This window comes from Daphnia magna, linkage group LG2, assembly GCF_020631705.1.
Source record: "Daphnia magna isolate NIES linkage group LG2, ASM2063170v1.1, whole genome shotgun sequence".
Taxonomy (NCBI): Eukaryota; Metazoa; Arthropoda; class Branchiopoda; order Diplostraca; family Daphniidae; genus Daphnia; species Daphnia magna.
Genome location: NC_059183.1, coordinates 5,765,778 through 5,785,142, shown reverse-complemented (window position 1 = coordinate 5,785,142; position 19,365 = coordinate 5,765,778). Strand labels below are relative to the sequence as shown.

Genomic DNA, 19,365 nt, shown 5'->3' with positions numbered 1-19,365 from the left:
GGGAGAATAGTATAAACAAAAAATTATTGTGATGAGCGGGTGCGTCTTGTTGGTGGTTAAGACGGATCCATGCGGATTTCTTTTTTTGTGGAGCTGTAGGTGAGAGGGATGATGAATAAAGAGATAATTCTCGTAAGAGAGAATACGTAAAAGAGACGATGGAAGTATTTTAAAAAAAAAAAAAAAAAACGGTGAGTAGTGAACGATTGAGACGCTTGGATGGAATGACCATATTGTAGGTCAACTGGTTTCGGACGACCAGCAAAGCGTGCGAGTCGTAGGCGAGAAGAAGAGTTAAAAACGAGACCTTAACGTAACTACCAAGGACAGAATGGGAACCGATTATTCGCTTCTTCTTTCATTTTTTTTTAAAGAAAGAATAATAGAATTTCAAAAGAAAAAAAAACGGAATGAATCGAGCATCTTGTCAGGGCTGCTGTGTAATGTGGCTGTCTGGTGGTAAGCCCTTTGTTCGCTGGAATTCGGAACATCTCTCAAGACAATAATGTTAACTTCTGGTCCGATTCACATTGTAACAAGACCCCATCACAATCACGTCATAACAAATTTCGTGAACGTTATATGCCCCGACGAATTTTGTTACACCCTTTTGTTGTGGTTGAGGAGATAAGCATAGCTTAATCGAACCGCCATCGAAAAATAAATTGAAATCTTTATTTGTTTTTAGTAGCTAAATTGTATTTGTTCGCATTCTCATAGTGGGGTGACATCAAAAACATTATGCTGCACTGCGATTGAGGCAGTTACCGGACGTATCACACACATCGATTATCTAAGACAAAACGATGCTGTAAAAAGGCCAACAAAATATAAATTTTTTTTTGTGTGTTTAACAAAGAAAGAAAATGAAAGGGAAAGAAGAAATTATGACTCGTCGTCTTAGTAATTACGGTTCTATTGGCAAATAGTAATATACACCAATATACCATTTAATTCTTCGGACTAGGGAAAATGATTAAACTAAAAAACAATAAAAGAATCTTTGATTTTCTTTTCTTTTTTTTTTTCTTGTAAAATGAATTCCTCCGGTGCGTTTTCCATTATTCATTTCTAATTTAACTAAGACCTTTCTGAGGAGAAGGGAGGCAAAGTGGGTGAATCTATTCTAAACGAGCGTAATCACTTGCCCAATCAGCAATTCAGCCACTAAAACCTCTTTCTACCCGAACGACGGACGGTCAGACGCGCCGTCTTGTGGCATTTTTTGAATTTGGGATCGCCGATTTTCGGCAAGCGGACGGAGGTGCAATTTAGAAGAGGATCGTTTATCTGCCGCCATACAGATTTTAGTTCGCTAGGATTCAGGCCATGAGATGTGATAATTTTGCGATAGAGACAAGGATTTGTGGTAGGATGCTTCACAAAACTGAACAAATGACTGTTCTCCGGAATGACGTTAGCCCGTTTCGCTACAATCCCTGTTGTGTAAACGTCCTCCAAGTGGAAAAGCGGCACGTGTAGAGCGTTTTCAAAAAGAATGGGTACTAACGGGCCACTAATGACGTAACCCGTTCCGCTTACGTAATCAGGATATACTTTGGCATCGTACATAAAGAGGGGTGAATACCTAAAGAGTAAAAAACAGAAACCAGTTAGACGAAAAATGTTCTTGGAGACTAAAGCCCATTGATTTTTGTATACCACTTGCTACCGGCATCTTTGATTGGGCTAACGCGACAAAAAAGTGAGCCTACAATCAAGTCTTTTCGCGCTTGAACGTCGGACTGCGATAGGTACTCAGTAAGCGTGCGAACATTTATAAACATGTCATCGTCCGTTTTAAGGACAAAGGTCACTTGTGGGCAGTAAGTTTTCACCCATTTCAACATCATCACACTCTTCAAGGTCCTGAGAGATAGTAAATTGAATGTGTTAGAGGCTTCAGCTGATGTTGTAATTGAACAGACTTACAGATTTAAATAAGCGTCGATGAATCCTTCTTGAATTATATCCCTATGCGTGTTGCTTTCCAACAACACGTCACTCTGTTTGGTATCATTGATTGTCTGACCGAGAAGGAAAACTGTTCGCACGTCAAATGGAGCTGTTTCGTTAGGTCCCACGGACATCCACGTCTTGCGTATGACATCGCGAGCCTTAACGTTACCAACAGCTGAACATACAACAATGAGAAGAAGAGGTTTTTGGCGATGGTCTGCTGAATTGGAGGAACAGAGGTTTTCATTGGTAATTACGGCCGTTGTGTTTTCTGGTTCAACGTATATAGCCAGGTCACGACTAGTATTGACGTTCCATGTAAAATTGGGAGCTGAAAATAGAAGTGAAATTCATACATTCATGTGTAATATCAGCTTGTGGGTTTTTATTGAAACTAACACTATTCTAATGGTCTACAAGGAATAGGCAAGGAACTATTGCTTACCTACGTCACCTCCTGATCCTAATGAAGTAAAGATTCCAACAAAAAACAGCGATGGAGCATGCCCAAAGGAATCATTTGCAGACGGGGACAAACAAAATTATAAAAACAAAATACTAGCATGAGTACAAAAGAGGTAAAGGAAACAGGTATGCAATAGCGTAGAAAACACAAGTGGAGACAAAGCAACCTACAACTAATATCTATATTAAAAAGAGTTAAAAGTTGCTCACCCTCTCTACTTTGTGTGTTATAGCTGTATGTGAGAAGAATGGGAACCCAAACAACACCACAGAGAAGAAGAAAAATTTGCAGATGTTTCATCATATCATCACCATCAATGACTTAGTTTTCCAGCTTCAGTAGTGAAAGGGCCAATATGAACATCTCCTAGCAAATAACTTTTTATTATTCCAGGATAAATCTAGGACAACTCTTTTTGCACAAATAACATGACCCAAAAATGGCACTGCTTATTATTATGACATATCCATTATTGACTTGTCATGCTATCAGAAGTGGTTATAAAAATAAAAATAATAGTGAACGGTTATTCTACTTACACGTTTTAATGAAGGAATGAGAAAGTGACTAATTTTTACACACGCCCTACTTCTGGACTCAGATTTCTACTCGATCTACTGGCCTCTGTCACCATTTGTTTACAAGTGTTTGCTTTTAAGGCTTGTTACATGCGGCCTCAAGAGTTGAGTTTTGCGGTGATATTTAACGTGATTTTACAGCCAAGAAGGAGATCTTTATTTTTTAATGTTTGAAACTGTAATACATTCTTTAGAATTGAAAATGACTCGATGATTATCCGAGTCTGACTAGCATTGAATCTTTTCAACTAAGTTGGCTGTCGTCTGCTTCTGTGGCGCGTTTCTATAGCCAGCTTAGTACTCTACTGAATGTCTTTTTTTATCATAGCCTGTTCGATAGGTGAAGCCCGGTGAAGCCTCATCACGTTTGCACCTCAAAAATAATACAACCCCTGCCCCATTATTGAGTCATTGGAATAGAGCAAATAACCATCTGCTGACAGGAAAGAAAAATATTCTTAAATTTGATCACATCTACAATTACTGGTCACACATCAAGCTCCTTCAAAAGAATTTAGTAATACAGAAAAGCGTTGCAAAAACTTTACTACACTGATGTTTGTCACATAAAAGCTACTTACTTGCTGACTATTCCATGCCGTAGCTGGAATCCACTAGACAAATGGGATTCCAAACACACGGGTTTTCAATTACATTTTTTCTTTTTCCAATTTCGGAATAAGGAGAAACTCAAAAATGTTTCACGGAAACAGAGAAACTGATTTATTATAATTATTCGGAACGACTTTTCGCCCGCAACGTCCCTTCCAGTTAAATGGGCAGTGCACTTTTCAGACAGTGGGCTAAGTGTATGAGCTTTCGAGAAATTTTTTCTCATACGCTATAGTTTATATCACATTTCCATCTTGATGAAGACTTGCATACGAAGCTTTTAATGCAACACGAGTGATTCATCATTCTCAGGAGATTGTTTACGCACGCTTAACGGTATCTACAATTTCCTTATCTTCATGAGTAAACCAGGATAAAGTCCTAGTTGATGTGTAATCCCAATACGGACGAAAATAAGACAGATATCAACAAAAATTAGTGTGTGTTTTTAGCTTGCGTGTAATCTATTTTACTCTATGCAGACAAGGTCTTCAGATTGACGAGGGGAATGGTACACGTCAACAGCCGAATATCCATCGTACGAGCAGAAGGGGATCGGCGACATAGGGACTTTTGTCTGGGAGCCACATGCATTTCTATGGCTAGACTTGAATGGTGTTAGACAAATACTATGAAATCAAAAAAATCTGTATTAAAGTAAAACAACAAATAGATCCGTAAATTGTTGAACAGAATGGCCTCATTTGATTCGAGGCAGACTGGCTCTTGTATCAGTCCCAGACTACCAGTGGATTCTCACACCAAAAAAATAGAAGTATAATGTACTGCCACGAAAAAAAAAAATGGCAGACGCTGTGCAGGTTGTGATCTTTCGACAAAGATTCATGATAAACCCCTCAAATATGAAACCCCTACAAGACTAGAAAGAAAAACAGGAGATGCGCATTTGGCGCGCTAGGGAAAACAGTTATGCCATTCTGTAATTACTTAGCTACCAACGAATACTTTTCTTTTACTGTCTTGAAATGAAGAGAAGGATTCATTTCAGGAGAGCTCCCCGATTGGTGCGTTTTGCAACCACAGCTTGTGGAGGTAAGAGTAAAGAGAATCCGAAACGCTCACTTTATACGGCGTGGGATTCAGATTTCTTTTGTGATCTTGTCGTATAGTTCCGAGCTGGTGTTGGACACGATGCCGTAGCTGCTCCATTGATGGCAGCGGTTGACAACATCGGCCATTCTGCCAGTATATGTGCAGAAGTGGCTCCACTCGAGCCGGATTGACGTAGGCTCTCTTCGATTCTAGAAACGGATGACGGCATAGCACTCGATTGCCGGCTAGTGGTGGAGGTTCACCATGTTTTTGCATTAGATCTATCAAAGCGTGACCTGCCGAGTTTGTGAAAACAGAGGAGAACATGATTAACCAGCTCTTCTGTTAACCTAAATCTGTGCATAGAAAATTTGGTTTAAATCATACCGTCTGATCCGTATAATCGGTAAATATCTTTCCGCCCTGGAATAGTCACTTTTTCTAAATCCTCGGATAATTTTATCTTGGGCTGTTTGTTGATTTCAACAAGTTTGTATACACAGCCTAGTGCAGGTTGCTTTTGGCAAGTCACTAGAGAAGGAGAAAAAAGGTTACAGGAATTGGTTAAGCGAAATACTTTTTACAGTCGTGATTTACTCACCAAGATGAGTACCAATGCCAAAACAATCAATTTGATGGTGTTGGTCATTTAAACTAAAATATGATAATAGCGAATAATATTAGTGCGATTTCATTCATCATAAGGTTTGTAGTTGATTTCGCGAGGAAAATCGTAGAAAAATTTTGGAAATTCTGCCTTATTCAAATTATTGCCATTAATAGCCTCTTTTACGATAAGGTTCCTTCCTCTTGCTTTTGTGTTATACATAATGATAGGACCATAGTTGTTATTTACCTTAAGATGGTTTCTTCGTTTATATCATTACTAGCTACGATCGATAGCTGAGCGAACCACGGGATAGTCAGCTCCTCAGCGATCTTCCGGAAAGCGTCTCGAGCCCTGTTCGAAAGATAGGCCAAATCGCCTGAATCTAGGCGGATTCCAATGGGTCTGTAGCCAAAATCACTCAGCGCCACGGCGACAGCACAAAAGTTCAGTAGTCCACTTCTGTTTAGTGCAAGTGGTAAGAAAAAAATAATAACAAATTACATAAAAAAACAAAACCAAAAATTAAATGATTCAAGCAATCGAAACTAGCTGGAAAAAAAAAGACAAGCGGTAAATCTATGTTTCAAAATTTTCACACAATCTGCTTTCACGTTTACTAAGACTAAAAAAGCTGGAATTAGAAAAAAGAAAATACCCAATTGAAAAAGATAGAAAAACATCCAAGACCAAATAGCAACGGATACGACAAGAAATCACAAATGACGCTTATCTACGTAACGTAAGGTTTCAATCAATGCGGATGAAATTTATAAGGGAGGGACCTGTAATGGAGACGTGGCTCCGATATATAGCGCTGACTAGGGGTTTCTCCGCTCCAACTGGCAAAAAGTGAAAGAGCATCACAAAAAAGGAAAGAAAAAGAAAAAAAAAGGGAGACAAGAGAGAAATAATGCCGCATAGTTTTGTGTTCTTTTTTCAGTAGTACAGATAAGTGTTTAAACATAGACGCGCTATTCTGTTCATTCCCATATGTCATCGCTGCTAGTCGCGTACTTATAATACCTGAGAACTTCATATGTGTCAACAAGCGCGGTGAAACCATCTGGGAATGCCATGGCGTAGGAAATGAAAGCTGCAAGTTCGCCGTCGTTGGCTTCCTGCAACAGAATACCGAGCAAAGTAGCCAGTTGATCTCGTCTCTTTATACAAGTTTCCACAAAGTCGCGACTTTCTATCAAGTCTGAGCCATTCTCGTCGTACACAGCCAAATCCTATTTTCCATATAATAATAAAGAAGAGTGAGCCTATTTAGCTAAGGTAAATCACAAATTTGCGGTTAGCCTACGCGAGTTTTCAAATCAGCAAGGGTGGAAAAAGAACTTATGTATGCATGAGCATGTGTTCCTTTAACTGGTATGTGGAAAAGTTTACCAGCTAACACATTGCTGGTACCATCAAAACCACCTATCGAATAGGAAAGACAAATAATGATAACAGCTTTAAATAAGGACAGTGTTTTAAATATTTCAGTCAGGTAAAAGAAATTACCAAGATAAGCATATTTGGATGCAGAAAGACCACCATCAGGTCCTTGAGCCCTACGTAAGCCAAATTCTAGTAGTTTGATCCGCTTTCCTGCTGCCATTCGAAACCTTGCAGCATTGGTCGCAATTAAACTGCAAGCAAAATAGTGTTAAATGGCAGGAAAAATATATGCTTAATTAAATTTACCTTGAATAATTAATCAAATTCAAGAATGTTGTTTCTAATAGTTGGACCACAATAAGTGGACCTTCCACCCGTAACAAGGGAACCCTGCAAGTGAATTCATTATTATTTGTGGATATTACTATAGACAGCATTCAGACGATTATACCTGGGAAATACCACTGAACCTTCAGGAATGGCAAAGAGTGTCACATCTTCCACTGTGAGGTTTTTCAGATAACGAAAGAACTCTTCCTCAACATAAGGAGGTAGGATTTGCTTAAGATAGGTTATATCACTGTCACTATAACGGAAGTTGAATAAAAACTTTATGCATTGTTCGAGACCAGCGAATATAGTGAATTCTCCAGAGAATGGGTTTTTCCTGAAAAACAGATCGAAAACGGCAGTGTCGTCGACTTTCCCTGATTTCCAGTAAGCATAGGCCATAGTTAGCTGGTACAGATCTAAAACGAATAAAGAGGTTGAAGCAAACCATGATGGTAAGAATTATAAATTTAACTGTACAAAAATAAATTAAGAAATACCGGTAAGTAATGGTTGGATAATTTCATTTTGGCGCATTTTGACCTCCGTTGCCTCCATGTTTACCTTTTAGGACATTTGAAGGTTGAATCAGTTTACGAGTTACTCGTTAGATAGAGTGTGTGTCGTTACTACGAAAAAAATTTGAATCTTAATCCCCGTCCTAGATTGAAGGACTATACTTCCACGATATTAAAACAAAGAAGGTTACCGGTGACCCGTTTTCCAGCATTCTTAGGTTAACAAAGTCTTCAGTTACGGCCATGAATCAAATGTTAAAACAACTAAAAAATAAACCAAACATCTGCGACTTCTAAAAGGGCTTTCGACACATTTTCTGATAACTTGTTGTCCACCGACAATTAAAGTAAGTTGTAGAAACTAAGCTTAAGATACCTTTGGTAAAGATGACTCGCAGTGAGAAAGTTCCAGCGTGCAGCTACAGAAACGTCAGTTTGGCTAGTGGCTACCTTATGATATCAACCGCAAGCGTATACAAGATATTAAAGGGCGTCAACAGACAAGAGTCCAACTGGCCCAGCTCGGCTATCGATCAAACATATCGTGCCTGCCACAGCTAGGCAAATCCAGGTATGCTGCCGTGTTTGCTCGAACCCAAGGAGAAAGGTAAACATCTTTCACCCAAAAAACAGAGAGAATACTCAATCACGCTAGAATCGCGTGCGAAACAATCATTGAATTTTACCAAAGTATCCAACTTTGCAACGTCTTAGCCGTTTCTGAGAATAACAGACGTCACAGCAACTTCGGGGACTTCCTTTAGTTAGAACCTAAGTTATTTTAATGAAAATTGCGCACGTTTGATACGCCAAGCCTTGTGAATTTGCGAACGTTATGAAACGAATAAAAAAAGTTTTTCGATTACCCAACCCCCGTGACCTAAGTCATTCGTTTTTGGTGGTATTATCATCGCAAAGCACCGTGGCACTGCTATGAGGATTAACAATATTTTACTCAAATAGTAGTTGTGAAGAGGAACTGCGCTAGTACGTGCCAATGGGACAAGTATATATCGTTGCGGATGACCTAGTGTGTCTATCCAGGCAAAAAAGAGTTGGACAGTGACCTTCATTCCAGCAGCGATCCCGCTACCATGACACGAAACATGATCACGACATAAATGAAATTGTCTGTCCTCACGCCATACTCTCATGAGCTTCTAACGGAATTGGAAAAATACTTTGCGATATATTTACAGGACTTGTTATTGGCATTGTCTGGTCATCGTCTGATTGAGAAACCGTTACGTGAATTTCCTCCAATGTATCAATAATACATTTTCCTCTTAAGACATTTTTAATGAGTATTATTTTGTTGACGCTGCAACAAGAAACACTATGCAACCCGATTTTCATGTACAGAATGTAAAGCTATCCTCTTAGCTGGATGACGCTTAGGATGAATTTCCGACTTGCAGGTGAAATGAAAAAAACTCCTAAGGCACTTTTGAAAGGTGGCCAGTATGTTCATGTAATAGCAAAGAGGCTATGCTAGTATGGCTCTTTGTTCCCTCTAAATAACTGACCTTGAGTCAACCAACCCGAACGAGGAAATTGCTTATAACGTTCTTCGTGACCTTTAGAACCGTTCGGCTTTCCAACTACTGGTTACTGCTCATAAACTCCACGAAGTCCAGTTTTTCACGTAGTATACATTGAATCGCGTTGTTTTTCTCGCGCTGTATAATTAGAAAGGCTTTTTTGACCACGACTAAAGAAAGGCATGCATAACAGAGTCACGGGGTTTTCTCTCGCTACAAACACAATGTTTCTTTCTAATGCCCGACTTCAAACCAACAAACTCATTTTTATAGCAAACACCAACAGCGCCAACGGAAGATGAACAATAACCAAATTCTTCTCCCAAAATTGACTGGTTGACCAATGTTCACATTGAACTGGTTTGGGTTGTTGCTATGGAGACCCTGTCCTCATTATAAGGGAAAGGGGAAAAGAAAGTTGAACTATATAGGTATAGGACAGGAGACGTTCTTTTCCTGTCTCTTCTCTATTCGATCGTTACTTAAAAGTTGATGGCCTAAAACGGAAATAAAAACAGAGAACAGACGGAATGATGCAATGTATTGTCAATACCGTGGGGTAATTGGAAAAAAAAAATTCAGTAAAGAATGGTAACGAGGTTGATGGTGTCCGTCTTCTCTATGGTGTCTTTCTTCTCGGTGCTGGCCATGATCATCAGTGAGCGACCTTTCACGTTGGGGCCCACGATCTCCTTGATATGATCTATCCCGATTGTGGGCACGGTCATCGTATGATCTATCTCTATATTGGGGTCCACGATCTTCGTATTGTCTATCTCTCATGTGTCGATTGCCGTCATGATCACGACGGGAATACGAATCTTGAGAATTTCGGTTCCACGATTGTCCACCTCTGGAATGACGATCTCGTCCATACTGACCGTAAGGTCGATGATGACCACCTCCCCTCTGCTGGTTGCGATTGAAATTATTACCCCACGGATCTACAATGGGCGGTTTAGATAATGGTTTATTCTTCAACTCCATGAAATCGACGTCTTTTTCTGTGTAGCGCTCGCTAAACTCGTTCTCGCATTCTGACAGGAAACTTTTTTGCTGATCCGTCAACTCCATATTTAACTATTTCCGAAAGATTTTTGGCACGTACGTCAAAGTCTGTGCGACTATATATTTTAAAAATATATTAAATTCGGGTTAACTTCTTCAAGACAAAATTAATTTTCTAAGGAGAACAAAATGTTACCAGACTCCGTTAGGATTGCGTCCCGAATCAACGCGTAAAAACCAGCTTGCGAAGGTTTGCTAGGTAAAGATCCTTTAGCTGATGATTCGGCTTCAAACATCCTATTATCATAAAATTTGGTTAAATGAACATTTTTGCACATTGAGTATGTAAGATAATCACTTACCAACCCAAATGACGTCCACACTGACTACAGATGCAAGGTTTCCAGCTGAATCCAGGAAACCACGTAGAATCTGACACCCACTACAAAACAGAGTAGAAATTAATAGAAATTTGTTTATATTTTCTTAAATGGAATAACAGTAAGAACAGAAACAAAGATGCAACCTTGCCCACTCCTTTGCAAGAAGATTTTCTCAAAGTTACTACATCAAACACATTGCCAGCTGGATTTCTCAATTTTTGCACTGAAACAGTTGTCACAACCTTTGTTGCATTTTTCTCCAACACAATCGTTTCATTCCTAACATTCAAACTAAACGGACTGGCAGTTTCTAAAAAAGAACCCTCATCATCCTGAGAAAGGCCACACATCCGACACAAGAATATGCTTAGGAACTGTTTCATTTAATTCTGAAATTTGGCTATTGAAAGAAAATTTTGAATTCTCGTCGCATGTTAGACAAGGACAAAAGAGAGAACAGCAACATAGGAAAATGGACAATATTTGTGACACTGTCATTACTGGGCAGTAAAAGGTTGCACTGTATGTTACTAGGTAATCTGGCTCGACAAAATAGGGCAGGAAACGACTAAATAAATCTAATTAGGAAGAAATCCTCCCACTTTTTTTTTAAAGAAGACTCATAGAAACTTTACCTGTCAAGTTGTACTAGCAAGATGAGGCTTCTAACGTAAGTTACGGTACACAAAGTTCACTTTTTGTTTACGTTCTAGACAATTTCCTTTTGGTTTTTCCCCCCAACGAAATAGGAAATCAACACAAAAGATTGAAATGTAACAATCGAGAGCGATTTGAAAATAAATTAGTCTTATAATATTTTTGACAATGCGACTAAGAGTGTCATAACGTATACGGAAGTAGGTCAATAGGGAGCGCCCAAGCAAAGTCAGGGCAAGGCCGGTTGACCACGACCACGACGCAGTTACCTACATACAAAATGTATTTCATTCGCAAAACATGAAATTCTTCTTCCAAATTCTGTTTTCAGATCAAATGAATTTTATACACGATCATAAAGTCGCCGGATCAGTTTTTTAATAAAAAAAACAAAGCCAGCTAAACTTTGTCCATCAAAAGTAATTATCGTTGAAGATATTTTACATAAGCTTGAAAAACGGAAGAGATCGAGCTGACAAGTAAAAGAAATAAAATGGATACGAAACAAGAGAAAATGTTATGCAAGCCACGTGAAAGTCACTTGGACATTTAATCTTATGAAGACGTCCGGTTGCACACTCAAACGGAAAACAAAGAATCACAACAAAGAGGCTATGGGGATTTTACGTGACCTCAATTTTATAAATAAAATATCTGCCATGTAGGGGACTTCCTCAACAAAAGAGTTAAGAAAATGGTGACTTTTAAATCAATATTTCTAGCATAATCTTGTTGATATCATTACTACACAGAGAAATTTGCAAGAAATATGATGTGTAATTAATTCTAAGGCAACCCCAGAGCAAAGAGTCTAGGGAAAAACAAGAATTTTTGGTGCCAAATCGGCCATAGAAGAAGGCGAAAGTGTGCTGAAAGTGTGCCGGCTCTGGCGGCATGCGGTGGCAACTCTCTTTCTCGTCCTTTTTGTTTGTATACACACTGACCTCGGTATAGGAATGAGTATGAAGGCGTCGAGAGAAAGAGAGGAAGAGAAGGAGAGAAAGGAGAAAGAGATAGAAGAAGAGAGAGAGAACAAAAAAATAAATAAATCCAACCTTTCCCCGTTAACCGGCCGGTCTGCTTTGTTGTTGTGTGCCAGCAGAGAACTCTGGCGGTTGAAGTAGTGAAACCTGTAAACTTTCAAAACAAAGACTTTTATCTTGTTGGATTCAGCGCTTGCCGCGGCCGATTACTCAAGTTCTTAAATTCACTTCAAAGTTAAACTGATGTGATGTTAAACAACTGGAATGAATAAATTCGCACTTTTGTTGACAATTAGTTTGTCATGAAGCTGAAAAATCGAAATATCAGCAATGAACGCGACTTTAAAGTAAGGTCGACCGTTAGGTGGCATTGCAGAACACTTGGCAACAACTACAATTGACAAGTGTTGGCCAACTGGAAAATCCCTTTTACTGTCTTTTTCCCCCTCAACTTTCCCGTGACTCTGTCCGGGTTCCAAAACAAAGACAGCTCTCAGTTGCCGTTCGACTGCCGACTCGCTAGTTGCGCTCATCAGCAAAGTACATTTTCTTCTTAAGACTCTTTTGTTTTCATTTTCTCCCCAATCACCAAACTACTGTTTTATATAAAACTGTGTGTAGCTTATTCATTTTCCCAATTCATAAACATTTCACTCTTTTTGAGTTAAAAAAAAAAAAAAAGAACTGATCGATTACCCTGGACCTTGTGCGCCATCGTATTTTCGTCCTTTGTGATTGGGACCCACTTTTTTGAGGGAAGATTCGTAGCTCGGTGTACTATTTCTGGGAGCCATTGTTTTTTTTTTGTTATCGTCACCGAAAGCAAAACATTTTGGGTCGTGAATTTTCTATGTTGAGAACCATGTTGAAGTTGCTTCCCGATTGGACTCTTAATTCGACTGAATTTAATCCCAGATGTTTATACGAAAAACTACTGAACGATAGCACAATACTTGACAATTTCCGCTAGGTTATTTTTGGTTAATTTTTTTTTTAAAGCCCGAACCTTTCGAAAGCTTCCAAAATTACGACGAAACGAATTGCATTTGTACAAAACGCCTCTGAAAGAATGTCGACAGGAAAGCGTTTGGCCAAACGTTCAATTGTTGGTACAAAAGTGGTGGTTCTTCGTGAAGACGGCTTCTATTATCCAGGTATATTTCATTTGCTCGTGCAACCAAATAGTACCTTTATTTCAATGATTTTCGTTTTAAAGGTATAATACAAGCGGTAAAGACTGCAGAAATGGATCCGTCCAGGGGGCAGTTGTTCTCGCACACGAAATACGCCGTCCGTTCCACCATGGAAACTGCGGGTCATTCTGGCCGTCAGCAACTGCTTGAATACTCTGAAGTCGATCTGATTGGCCCCGGTTTCCAGTCAACGGCCGGCTTGACGCTCCAACCCGGCCAGAAGGTTTACATTACCTTTACCGGCCGTGAAGTAGCCGGTCACGTCACCAAACACCGGCCAGATGTAGATGAAGTTCACATCACTCTACAGGTTTCCAATTCGGTAAATAAAATGTTTCACATTTTCTAATGTGTTTCTGCGTGTGTGTATGTGTGGTCCGAAAGGGGGCGTTTCCGCTTTTCTTTTGCCCCAATCAAGTAGTGTCAACAAGCTTAGCTTTTGATATTTTCGGACGGCCTTGGAGCGGCCATCTTTTCCCCAAAAGACGAAGGAGATATCTCTTTTTTTTTTTTTTCATCCGCACGCCAAAACAACCTTGGACCAACCCACGGCGATGTTTGTGAAACTTTAGATTTGAAGTGCAAATTTTTTTAACTTGGGAAGGATTACTTTTCTTCCTCGTGATATAATGACATCAGCAAATGCAATGTACGTAGCGCGTGATGTAACTGTGACGTCACGCCAGAGCAAACCCTCTCTCTTTATTCTGGGGTTTCACTGCTAGCCGAAATAGTCATTTTGTTGTTGTCGGGTAACGTGAGCTCCTCTTTCTTTTTCGAAAGAAGAATTATTGAGAAGATGACGATTTGCGAAACCCCTCCCATTATTGACGTGATGTAGGGACGGGCGGATACAGTTGATGCTTAGGGTTTTTGTTTTTTGGTTAGAGGAAATGACGGAATAGGATTATAACCGGGTCTTGGGACATACACGAAAGGCACCAGAGGTTCTGTTTGTTGTTGTTTTGGGGAAGTTCTGACGCAATCAACAGTGGAGTCAACGGCCGCTGCTGTTGAGCCAAGGCCTTTTTCTGCTGAGTGCCAAGTGCTTGGTCTCGAAAGAGATTTTCCGATTCCTTTTTTTTTCTTTTGCCTTGCGGCTGTCCAGCTCAAGGGTGAAACCTTGGCTTTGTTAGGAAAAAAAAGAAGAACGTGAAACATCCTCTTAGTAACACAGGCCAGGGTGAGGGTTGCAATAGGCAAAAGAAAAAGAGTTGAATGACCGGTGCTACTCCTGTTCATTTTGACAGGAAGAGTGGCAGGTAATTCTCCAAATGGAAATTAGATTTTTGCCCCGACCTTGAATATTTGTGGGTGCTTTACACCGTACAGATGTGATGCTACACTTCAAGCCGGGTTGCCCATCAATGTTTTGTAAACAAAGGAAAACTCTTTCGATTGGCTCTCATGGCAATGGGTTATGGCGTGCGATGTGCGCGCGCGCGCCATGTGTGACGTCAGCGAACGTCATTGCTGTAGGGCAGCCATCTTTGTTGGCACGTCGTAGTTTATTGTTGGCTTTTGTGGATAAAAACAACTGCGTACCGGCATGTTTGTGCGAATGTAAACAACTCAACTCTCTTTCTGTGTTCTTGACGCAACCGGTTTTTCCATCTTATTCAATTTTTTTTTATTTGTTGTTGTGCCTTTTTTTTTTTTTTTCATTTTTCAATGTATTTATAAAGGTCGAGGTGGAAATATATTTTCGTAAAGCGTAGTTAGTAATGGCGTCGTGTGGTTTTTCTCTGTCGAAAGACGCCACTGCGGCGTGACGATGTTGTATAATATGGGCCTCAGGTGTGTCGTTGTTTTTGTCATCAGCTGTTCGGTTGCGACGCCACAAAAGGGGGCGTTCATTGATTTGGAAGATTCCCGTTACGTCGCTGAAACTGTTAAAAAGGAATATCAACAACAACACGTCTGCTGTACCACATACTACGTCCGTTAGGGAAAACAAAAATAATGCGTCTTGATGCAGCAGCAGTATGGTTTGGTTTTGTTTTGGTTTGGCAAACGAGAAAAGAGAACCTGGTAACCTCAATAGCCGGTCGAGATAGAAAACAAGGCCGTCATATCATTTTTTCCCGTTGCTAATCCGCCCAAGTCTCTCTCTCTTTTTTTTTTTTTTATTTGTTCGTCTTTCCCGACGGTCAAAGAGCACACCTCAAATATTTGGAGTATCTAAGAGACCATTACGTTGACATAAATAATAATAATTTCACTTGTGTCCAACTATCGTAGAATTCGGTTGATATCGTTAAACGAATGGAAGAAGTCCGCCTAATGGAATCACGAAAATCACTTCGTCTCATGGACCAACACGACGTGGATTTTGCTCGATTGGCTGACGGAGTCGTTGGTCTCACCACATCGGCCAATGGACAACTGCAGGATGTTTGGCCAAACCATCAGATCAGCGTTGGTCATCCGCCTCGTAAACGTTGCTCGTCTGCTTCAACGTCTGGAATCGACGTCCCAGGCGCTTTCTTCGGGTAAACATTTTTTTTAAATCCCGGTTTGCTTTCTAATAGTCCTGCCAGCAGAGTTCACAATAGCCAGGGGATGTGGGGCATTTTTTAAAAGGACAATTAAGAAGAATGTAGGTAAGAGTCGAAACCTTCGCCGTGAGGCCGAGTGAAAGTGGGTGAATGCCGCCAGTGACGTCACGGCACGATTTCTGCACGCGGTAAAAGAAAAGAAAGAGAGGCGTCCGTGTGTCAGTGGGTCACGGGCCGGTTATCTTCATCTGGAAAGCTGCAGCACAACTAGAAAGGGAGAAATGGACAACAAAAAGTTGTTACCCAACCGAGGAAAAAAAAAAAACAGAACAGAAATTCTGGGTGGAGTTATTGTATAAATGGCTTAGCAAAAAAAAAAACTCTTTCTCTTGTGCTGTCTGTTATTGATGCAGTCGACGTTTTTCTTGATGACCCATTTCCTATTTTTCTTCGGTGATTCACTTTCTCTTGTCAATGTTGAAGGCGTTATCCATCGGAAGTTGAGATTCGATTTCTAGTCCGGATGAAGTGTTCTCAATTTATTTGTGAAAATCTATCGGGGCGAAAATGGATACCACCGGCAGTTGCAATTGACAATATCATTTCTATTTCTTTCTTGAGGAAACGAAAGGTGGCAAGAATTTCCTTCCAACTTTTGACGGCCTAAAAAAAAAAATAATAAATGGCACAATGAAAGTTTTTCGCTCTCATAATTTTTCCTCAGCCTCTACAGTAGGTTACGTAATTTAATCTGAAAAACAAAAAATGAATACTTTGACAGGAAGTCGAAACTCCTAGTGATTTGACACTTTTTTATTGGGTCCGTTGAACTTTTCCTGATAAGATTGTATTGGATTTTGCGCAAACGTGGTAGCAAACACGTTCTGGTTTGATCAAGTCTAGATCTGCGCGTTAAAAAATAAAAAAAAAAAAAAAAAAAATACTCCCTTTAAAAAACAGATGCGGCATCTCATCCCCCCCCTTTCGCTCTCATCCGGGGTCGATGTACAGGTCTCGTCTGCTGTCCGATAATAATAATAATAAAAAAAAAGGATTTGGGTATCGTGCGATTTACGTCAGAGTCCGCACCTGGAAGATAGTTGACGTCATTTAATAAGAAACTTTTTTCCATTGTTGGCATTGCATAGGTCGCGTAAACGTCGTTCCAGTCCGAGCAGTGTCAAGGGTGCAGCCGACGTCATCATGGACGAAGATGAAGACAGCGATGTTATGGATGAATGCGCAGCCGCTATGGTACTCATGCGTCTTTCCTGCAGTCCGCATTCCCCACGTTGGGAAGGTGAGTTCATTTTCAGTTTTTGGGAGGAAAGCTTTGAAAATAATACGCCGGCTACGTCCGCAGATGTCGCTGCCTGGCAGAGCAATCACAGTAGCACTAGCAGCAGTAGCGGGGCTTTCTCTTGGCGCGGAAGCGTATCCAGTAGCAGTGATTCTCCGCCGCATGCTTCGTCAACAGGAACGGCCGGCCGGGTCCTTCCGGTCGGTCAGGGGCGTAAGCTGAAATTTCGCTCGGCAACACCATCGCCACCTCTGATGAGCGGCAGCGCTCCAGCCAATTTTTCTGGAAGTCTTTACAAGTTTCATTCGGGCCCGAGGGCTACCGCCGTTGCCAAACAGGCCCAAGATGATGGAATCGTTAGTGATGAATCAATCAGTGAATGTGATGAAGGACCTTCGCCTTCACAGGTTTGTCTCGTTTCACTTTCCTTCACGTGAATCAAGGCTAAATGGTCTCTTGTTTGATTGGATTGCAACAGGTTAGGACAATTTACCAATGTACATGGCCCGGCTGTTCGACTACGACCGACAATTGTGAGGCTATCGAATCGCACGTCCGCTTAGTTCATCTCGGGCCGCGCCAAATCGACGAAGAAATAAGCGATCATGAAGAAGAGTTTTATTATACGGAAGTAGAAGAGGAAGTTGATGAAGAGATTGCGGATCAGCTACCGACCACTCTACCTCCTAAGGCCGAGGTCATCGAATCCTCGGTCGCTCAATCGCAGAGCTTTCAGGAACAACATCCCGGATGGATGGCTAGTTCACCACCCACAATGTCTCACATGGACATGGCAAGACCTCCGCACGAAGGTTAGTTCAAAGATCATCGCTTATTTGGTTGTTGTTTAGATTTTAAACAACTGGGTTGTTTGTTTTTTTCATTAAGATCCAGAATATCAACGCGCATTAATGAAGGCGAGGCCAATCGCCATCCCAGCACGTGTCCGCAGCATTTCATGGTCTTCCGGTTACGGATATAGTTCGGTGAATTGCAGACTATATATCTGCATTTATTTGATTGTTATTATGATTATTATTATTTTTTTTTAGAATCTGCTCAAGCAGGCCAAAGTGGTTGTGTCGCCCACCAATAAAACGTCTCCTACGCCAGCGCTATCTACCGGACCTTCGGTTTTTACAGTCAAAAGCAGTCCCGTTCGTCGGCCCCGCGGCGAGGCTAAAAAATGCCGCAAGGTTTACGGAATGGAACACCGTGAGCAGTGGTGCACTCAATGCAAATGGAAGAAGGCTTGCACTCGCTTCAGCGAGTAAAGGAAACCCCTTCACCCATGTAGGTATAAAGATATTTTACCCCGAAAAAACCGGTCGAGTTTCATGGCCCACCATAGAAATTTAATCCGTTTTTCATGGATGGGAATTTTTAAAATTTAAAAATGATCCTCCACCCCCCTTTTTTTTGTGTGGAAAACTTGTTCTTGATTCTTATTATGCATTGTCATAGGGAGAAGTTGTTATTGTTTGGTGCTGGATGTTATGCGGAATAGAAGCCAAGTGTTGCGGATGACGGATCTCAAAAGATTCTAAATACTTGGCTGTGTGACGGCTGATATCATTGATAAATTTGTATTTTTTCCCTTTTCCTTTCTTTTTTTTTCTGGGGGGGGGGATGATTTTCGGTTAAAGAAGAAACATTGCAATTTTTCATAGCTTCTTTAGTATATTTGTTGAGAAGAGTTGTATTCATGCTGGACCGTATCGTGTGCATACCTTCGAATGTCGTCGTGACGAGTTTTGTTGTCTCTTGCCACTGACCAGGCTGCCGTAGCTCAGTGACGTTTCTGACTGGTGTTGTTATTACCTCCTGTACAACATCCTTGAACATTGTTTTCATCTTTTTTGTCCCACCTCATATCTACGTTACTCTCAAGAAAGCTTTGTACAGCGTTAGATGGCTTTTTCTTCGTCGATTTAGAGTTATTTTTGCGATAACGCTGCGTGAAATTTTAACGTTTAGAGATTTAATTTTAGCCTTTATATGTATATTTTTTTCATCTCTTTTGTAGTTCGCATAGCGGGGTTTTGATTCTGTTTTTTCTCATTTCTTTCTCAAGACTGATGGTTTCTGAAACATTTTGGTTTTTTCTCCTTACAAATGGTGTTTTAGTTCTTAATTTGCTTTTTTCTCCTGACTTGACTATTATAATTTTTTTTTATTCAAGCGTGTCGACCCAGAGTTTTATGACGGAATTTTAAATTTTTCAATATACAAATTTCCCCTCGATTGGATTTTGTTATTCTTATTTATTTCCATCTGACAATGCTGCAAT

General features: G+C 40.4%; 5 protein-coding genes across 9 annotated transcripts; 1 reads left to right on the top strand and 4 right to left on the bottom strand.

The window, feature by feature from the left end:
* Positions 1–677: 677 nt before the first annotated feature.
* LOC116915423 (beta-1,3-galactosyltransferase 1) lies at positions 678–3,824 on the bottom strand. Of its 3 annotated transcripts, none has more exons than XM_032920554.2 (6): positions 3,585–3,824; positions 2,635–2,791; positions 2,405–2,422; positions 1,933–2,290; positions 1,663–1,869; positions 678–1,588 (listed from the first exon to the last, which is right to left on the bottom strand). In XM_032920554.2, the coding sequence occupies exons 2-6, from the start codon at positions 2,726–2,728 to the stop codon at positions 1,168–1,170; spliced, it is 1,098 nt and encodes a 365-aa protein (XP_032776445.2). In that variant the 5' UTR covers positions 2,729–2,791; positions 3,585–3,824; the 3' UTR covers positions 678–1,167. The 3 variants fall into 3 exon arrangements, with proteins under 3 accessions (XP_032776445.2, XP_032776444.2, XP_032776447.2); XM_032920553.2 differs by lacking the exon at positions 3,585–3,824 and adding an exon at positions 2,965–3,298; XM_032920556.2 differs by lacking the exons at positions 2,405–2,422; positions 3,585–3,824 and adding an exon at positions 2,965–3,299.
* A 232-nt stretch (positions 3,825–4,056) lies between these two features.
* Positions 4,057–8,045, bottom strand: LOC116915386 (nicotinate phosphoribosyltransferase). Its single transcript, XM_032920500.2, has 12 exons — positions 7,889–8,045; positions 7,495–7,558; positions 7,116–7,413; positions 6,971–7,054; positions 6,788–6,915; positions 6,585–6,703; positions 6,302–6,510; positions 6,061–6,117; positions 5,525–5,737; positions 5,270–5,322; positions 5,056–5,199; positions 4,057–4,964 (listed from the first exon to the last, which is right to left on the bottom strand). The coding sequence occupies exons 2-12, from the start codon at positions 7,550–7,552 to the stop codon at positions 4,621–4,623; spliced, it is 1,707 nt and encodes a 568-aa protein (XP_032776391.1). The 5' UTR covers positions 7,553–7,558; positions 7,889–8,045; the 3' UTR covers positions 4,057–4,620.
* A 1,532-nt stretch (positions 8,046–9,577) lies between these two features.
* LOC116915543 (RNA guanine-N7 methyltransferase activating subunit-like) lies at positions 9,578–10,130 on the bottom strand (the record flags this gene model as incomplete). The annotated part of the gene is made up of 1 exon (XM_032920703.2): positions 9,578–10,130. A coding segment is annotated over one exon (531 nt), but the record flags the coding sequence as incomplete, so codon positions are not given.
* On the bottom strand, positions 10,059–11,073 carry LOC116915468. Its single transcript, XM_032920624.2, has 4 exons — positions 10,588–11,073; positions 10,424–10,503; positions 10,258–10,358; positions 10,059–10,177 (listed from the first exon to the last, which is right to left on the bottom strand). Exons 1-4 carry the CDS (start codon positions 10,825–10,827, stop codon positions 10,134–10,136), a joined length of 465 nt encoding a protein of 154 aa, XP_032776515.2. The 5' UTR covers positions 10,828–11,073; the 3' UTR covers positions 10,059–10,133.
* A 1,494-nt stretch (positions 11,074–12,567) lies between these two features.
* Positions 12,568–19,319, top strand: LOC116915383 (zinc finger protein 395). 3 transcript variants are annotated; one of them, XM_032920495.2, is made up of 9 exons: positions 12,568–13,238; positions 13,301–13,599; positions 15,519–15,769; positions 16,924–17,075; positions 17,139–17,482; positions 17,554–17,887; positions 17,964–18,061; positions 18,128–18,368; positions 18,540–19,319. In XM_032920495.2, exons 1-8 carry the CDS (start codon positions 13,154–13,156, stop codon positions 18,347–18,349), a joined length of 1,785 nt encoding a protein of 594 aa, XP_032776386.2. In that variant the 5' UTR covers positions 12,568–13,153; the 3' UTR covers positions 18,350–18,368; positions 18,540–19,319. The 3 variants fall into 3 exon arrangements, with proteins under 3 accessions (XP_032776386.2, XP_032776387.2, XP_032776385.2); XM_032920496.2 differs by having other exon boundaries at positions 18,128–18,372; XM_032920494.2 differs by having other exon boundaries at positions 18,128–19,319.
* Positions 19,320–19,365: the final 46 nt, after the last annotated feature.

What these genes read in the sequence shown, in the direction of transcription:
- LOC116915423 (XM_032920554.2), bottom strand. Translation starts at nt 2,728, where the DNA reads ATGATGAAACATCTGCAAATTTTTCTTCTTCTCTGTGGTGTTGTTTGG. An exon ending in ATCGACGCTTATTTAAATCT is followed by an intron (nt 1,870 to 1,932) that starts GTAAGTCTGTTC and finishes ACTATCTCTCAG; the next exon opens with GACCTTGAAGAGTGTGATGA. An exon ending in AAAGATGCCGGTAGCAAGTG is followed by an intron (nt 1,589 to 1,662) that starts GTATACAAAAAT and finishes TTTACTCTTTAG; the next exon opens with GTATTCACCCCTCTTTATGT.
- LOC116915386 (XM_032920500.2), bottom strand. Translation starts at nt 7,552, where the DNA reads ATGGAGGCAACGGAGGTCAAAATGCGCCAAAATGAAATTATCCAACCA. An exon ending in TATCCAACCATTACTTACCG is followed by an intron (nt 7,414 to 7,494) that starts GTATTTCTTAAT and finishes TATTCGTTTTAG; the next exon opens with ATCTGTACCAGCTAACTATG. An exon ending in TGGCATTGGTACTCATCTTG is followed by an intron (nt 5,200 to 5,269) that starts GTGAGTAAATCA and finishes CTCCTTCTCTAG; the next exon opens with TGACTTGCCAAAAGCAACCT.
- LOC116915468 (XM_032920624.2), bottom strand. Translation starts at nt 10,827, where the DNA reads ATGAAACAGTTCCTAAGCATATTCTTGTGTCGGATGTGTGGCCTTTCT. An exon ending in CTTGCAAAGGAGTGGGCAAG is followed by an intron (nt 10,504 to 10,587) that starts GTTGCATCTTTG and finishes TCTGTTTTGTAG; the next exon opens with TGGGTGTCAGATTCTACGTG. An exon ending in CGCAATCCTAACGGAGTCTG is followed by an intron (nt 10,178 to 10,257) that starts GTAACATTTTGT and finishes TAAAATATATAG; the next exon opens with TCGCACAGACTTTGACGTAC.
- LOC116915383 (XM_032920495.2), top strand. Translation starts at nt 13,154, where the DNA reads ATGTCGACAGGAAAGCGTTTGGCCAAACGTTCAATTGTTGGTACAAAA. An exon ending in GTCCCAGGCGCTTTCTTCGG is followed by an intron (nt 15,770 to 16,923) that starts GTAAACATTTTT and finishes GGCATTGCATAG; the next exon opens with GTCGCGTAAACGTCGTTCCA. An exon ending in AAGGACCTTCGCCTTCACAG is followed by an intron (nt 17,483 to 17,553) that starts GTTTGTCTCGTT and finishes GGATTGCAACAG; the next exon opens with GTTAGGACAATTTACCAATG.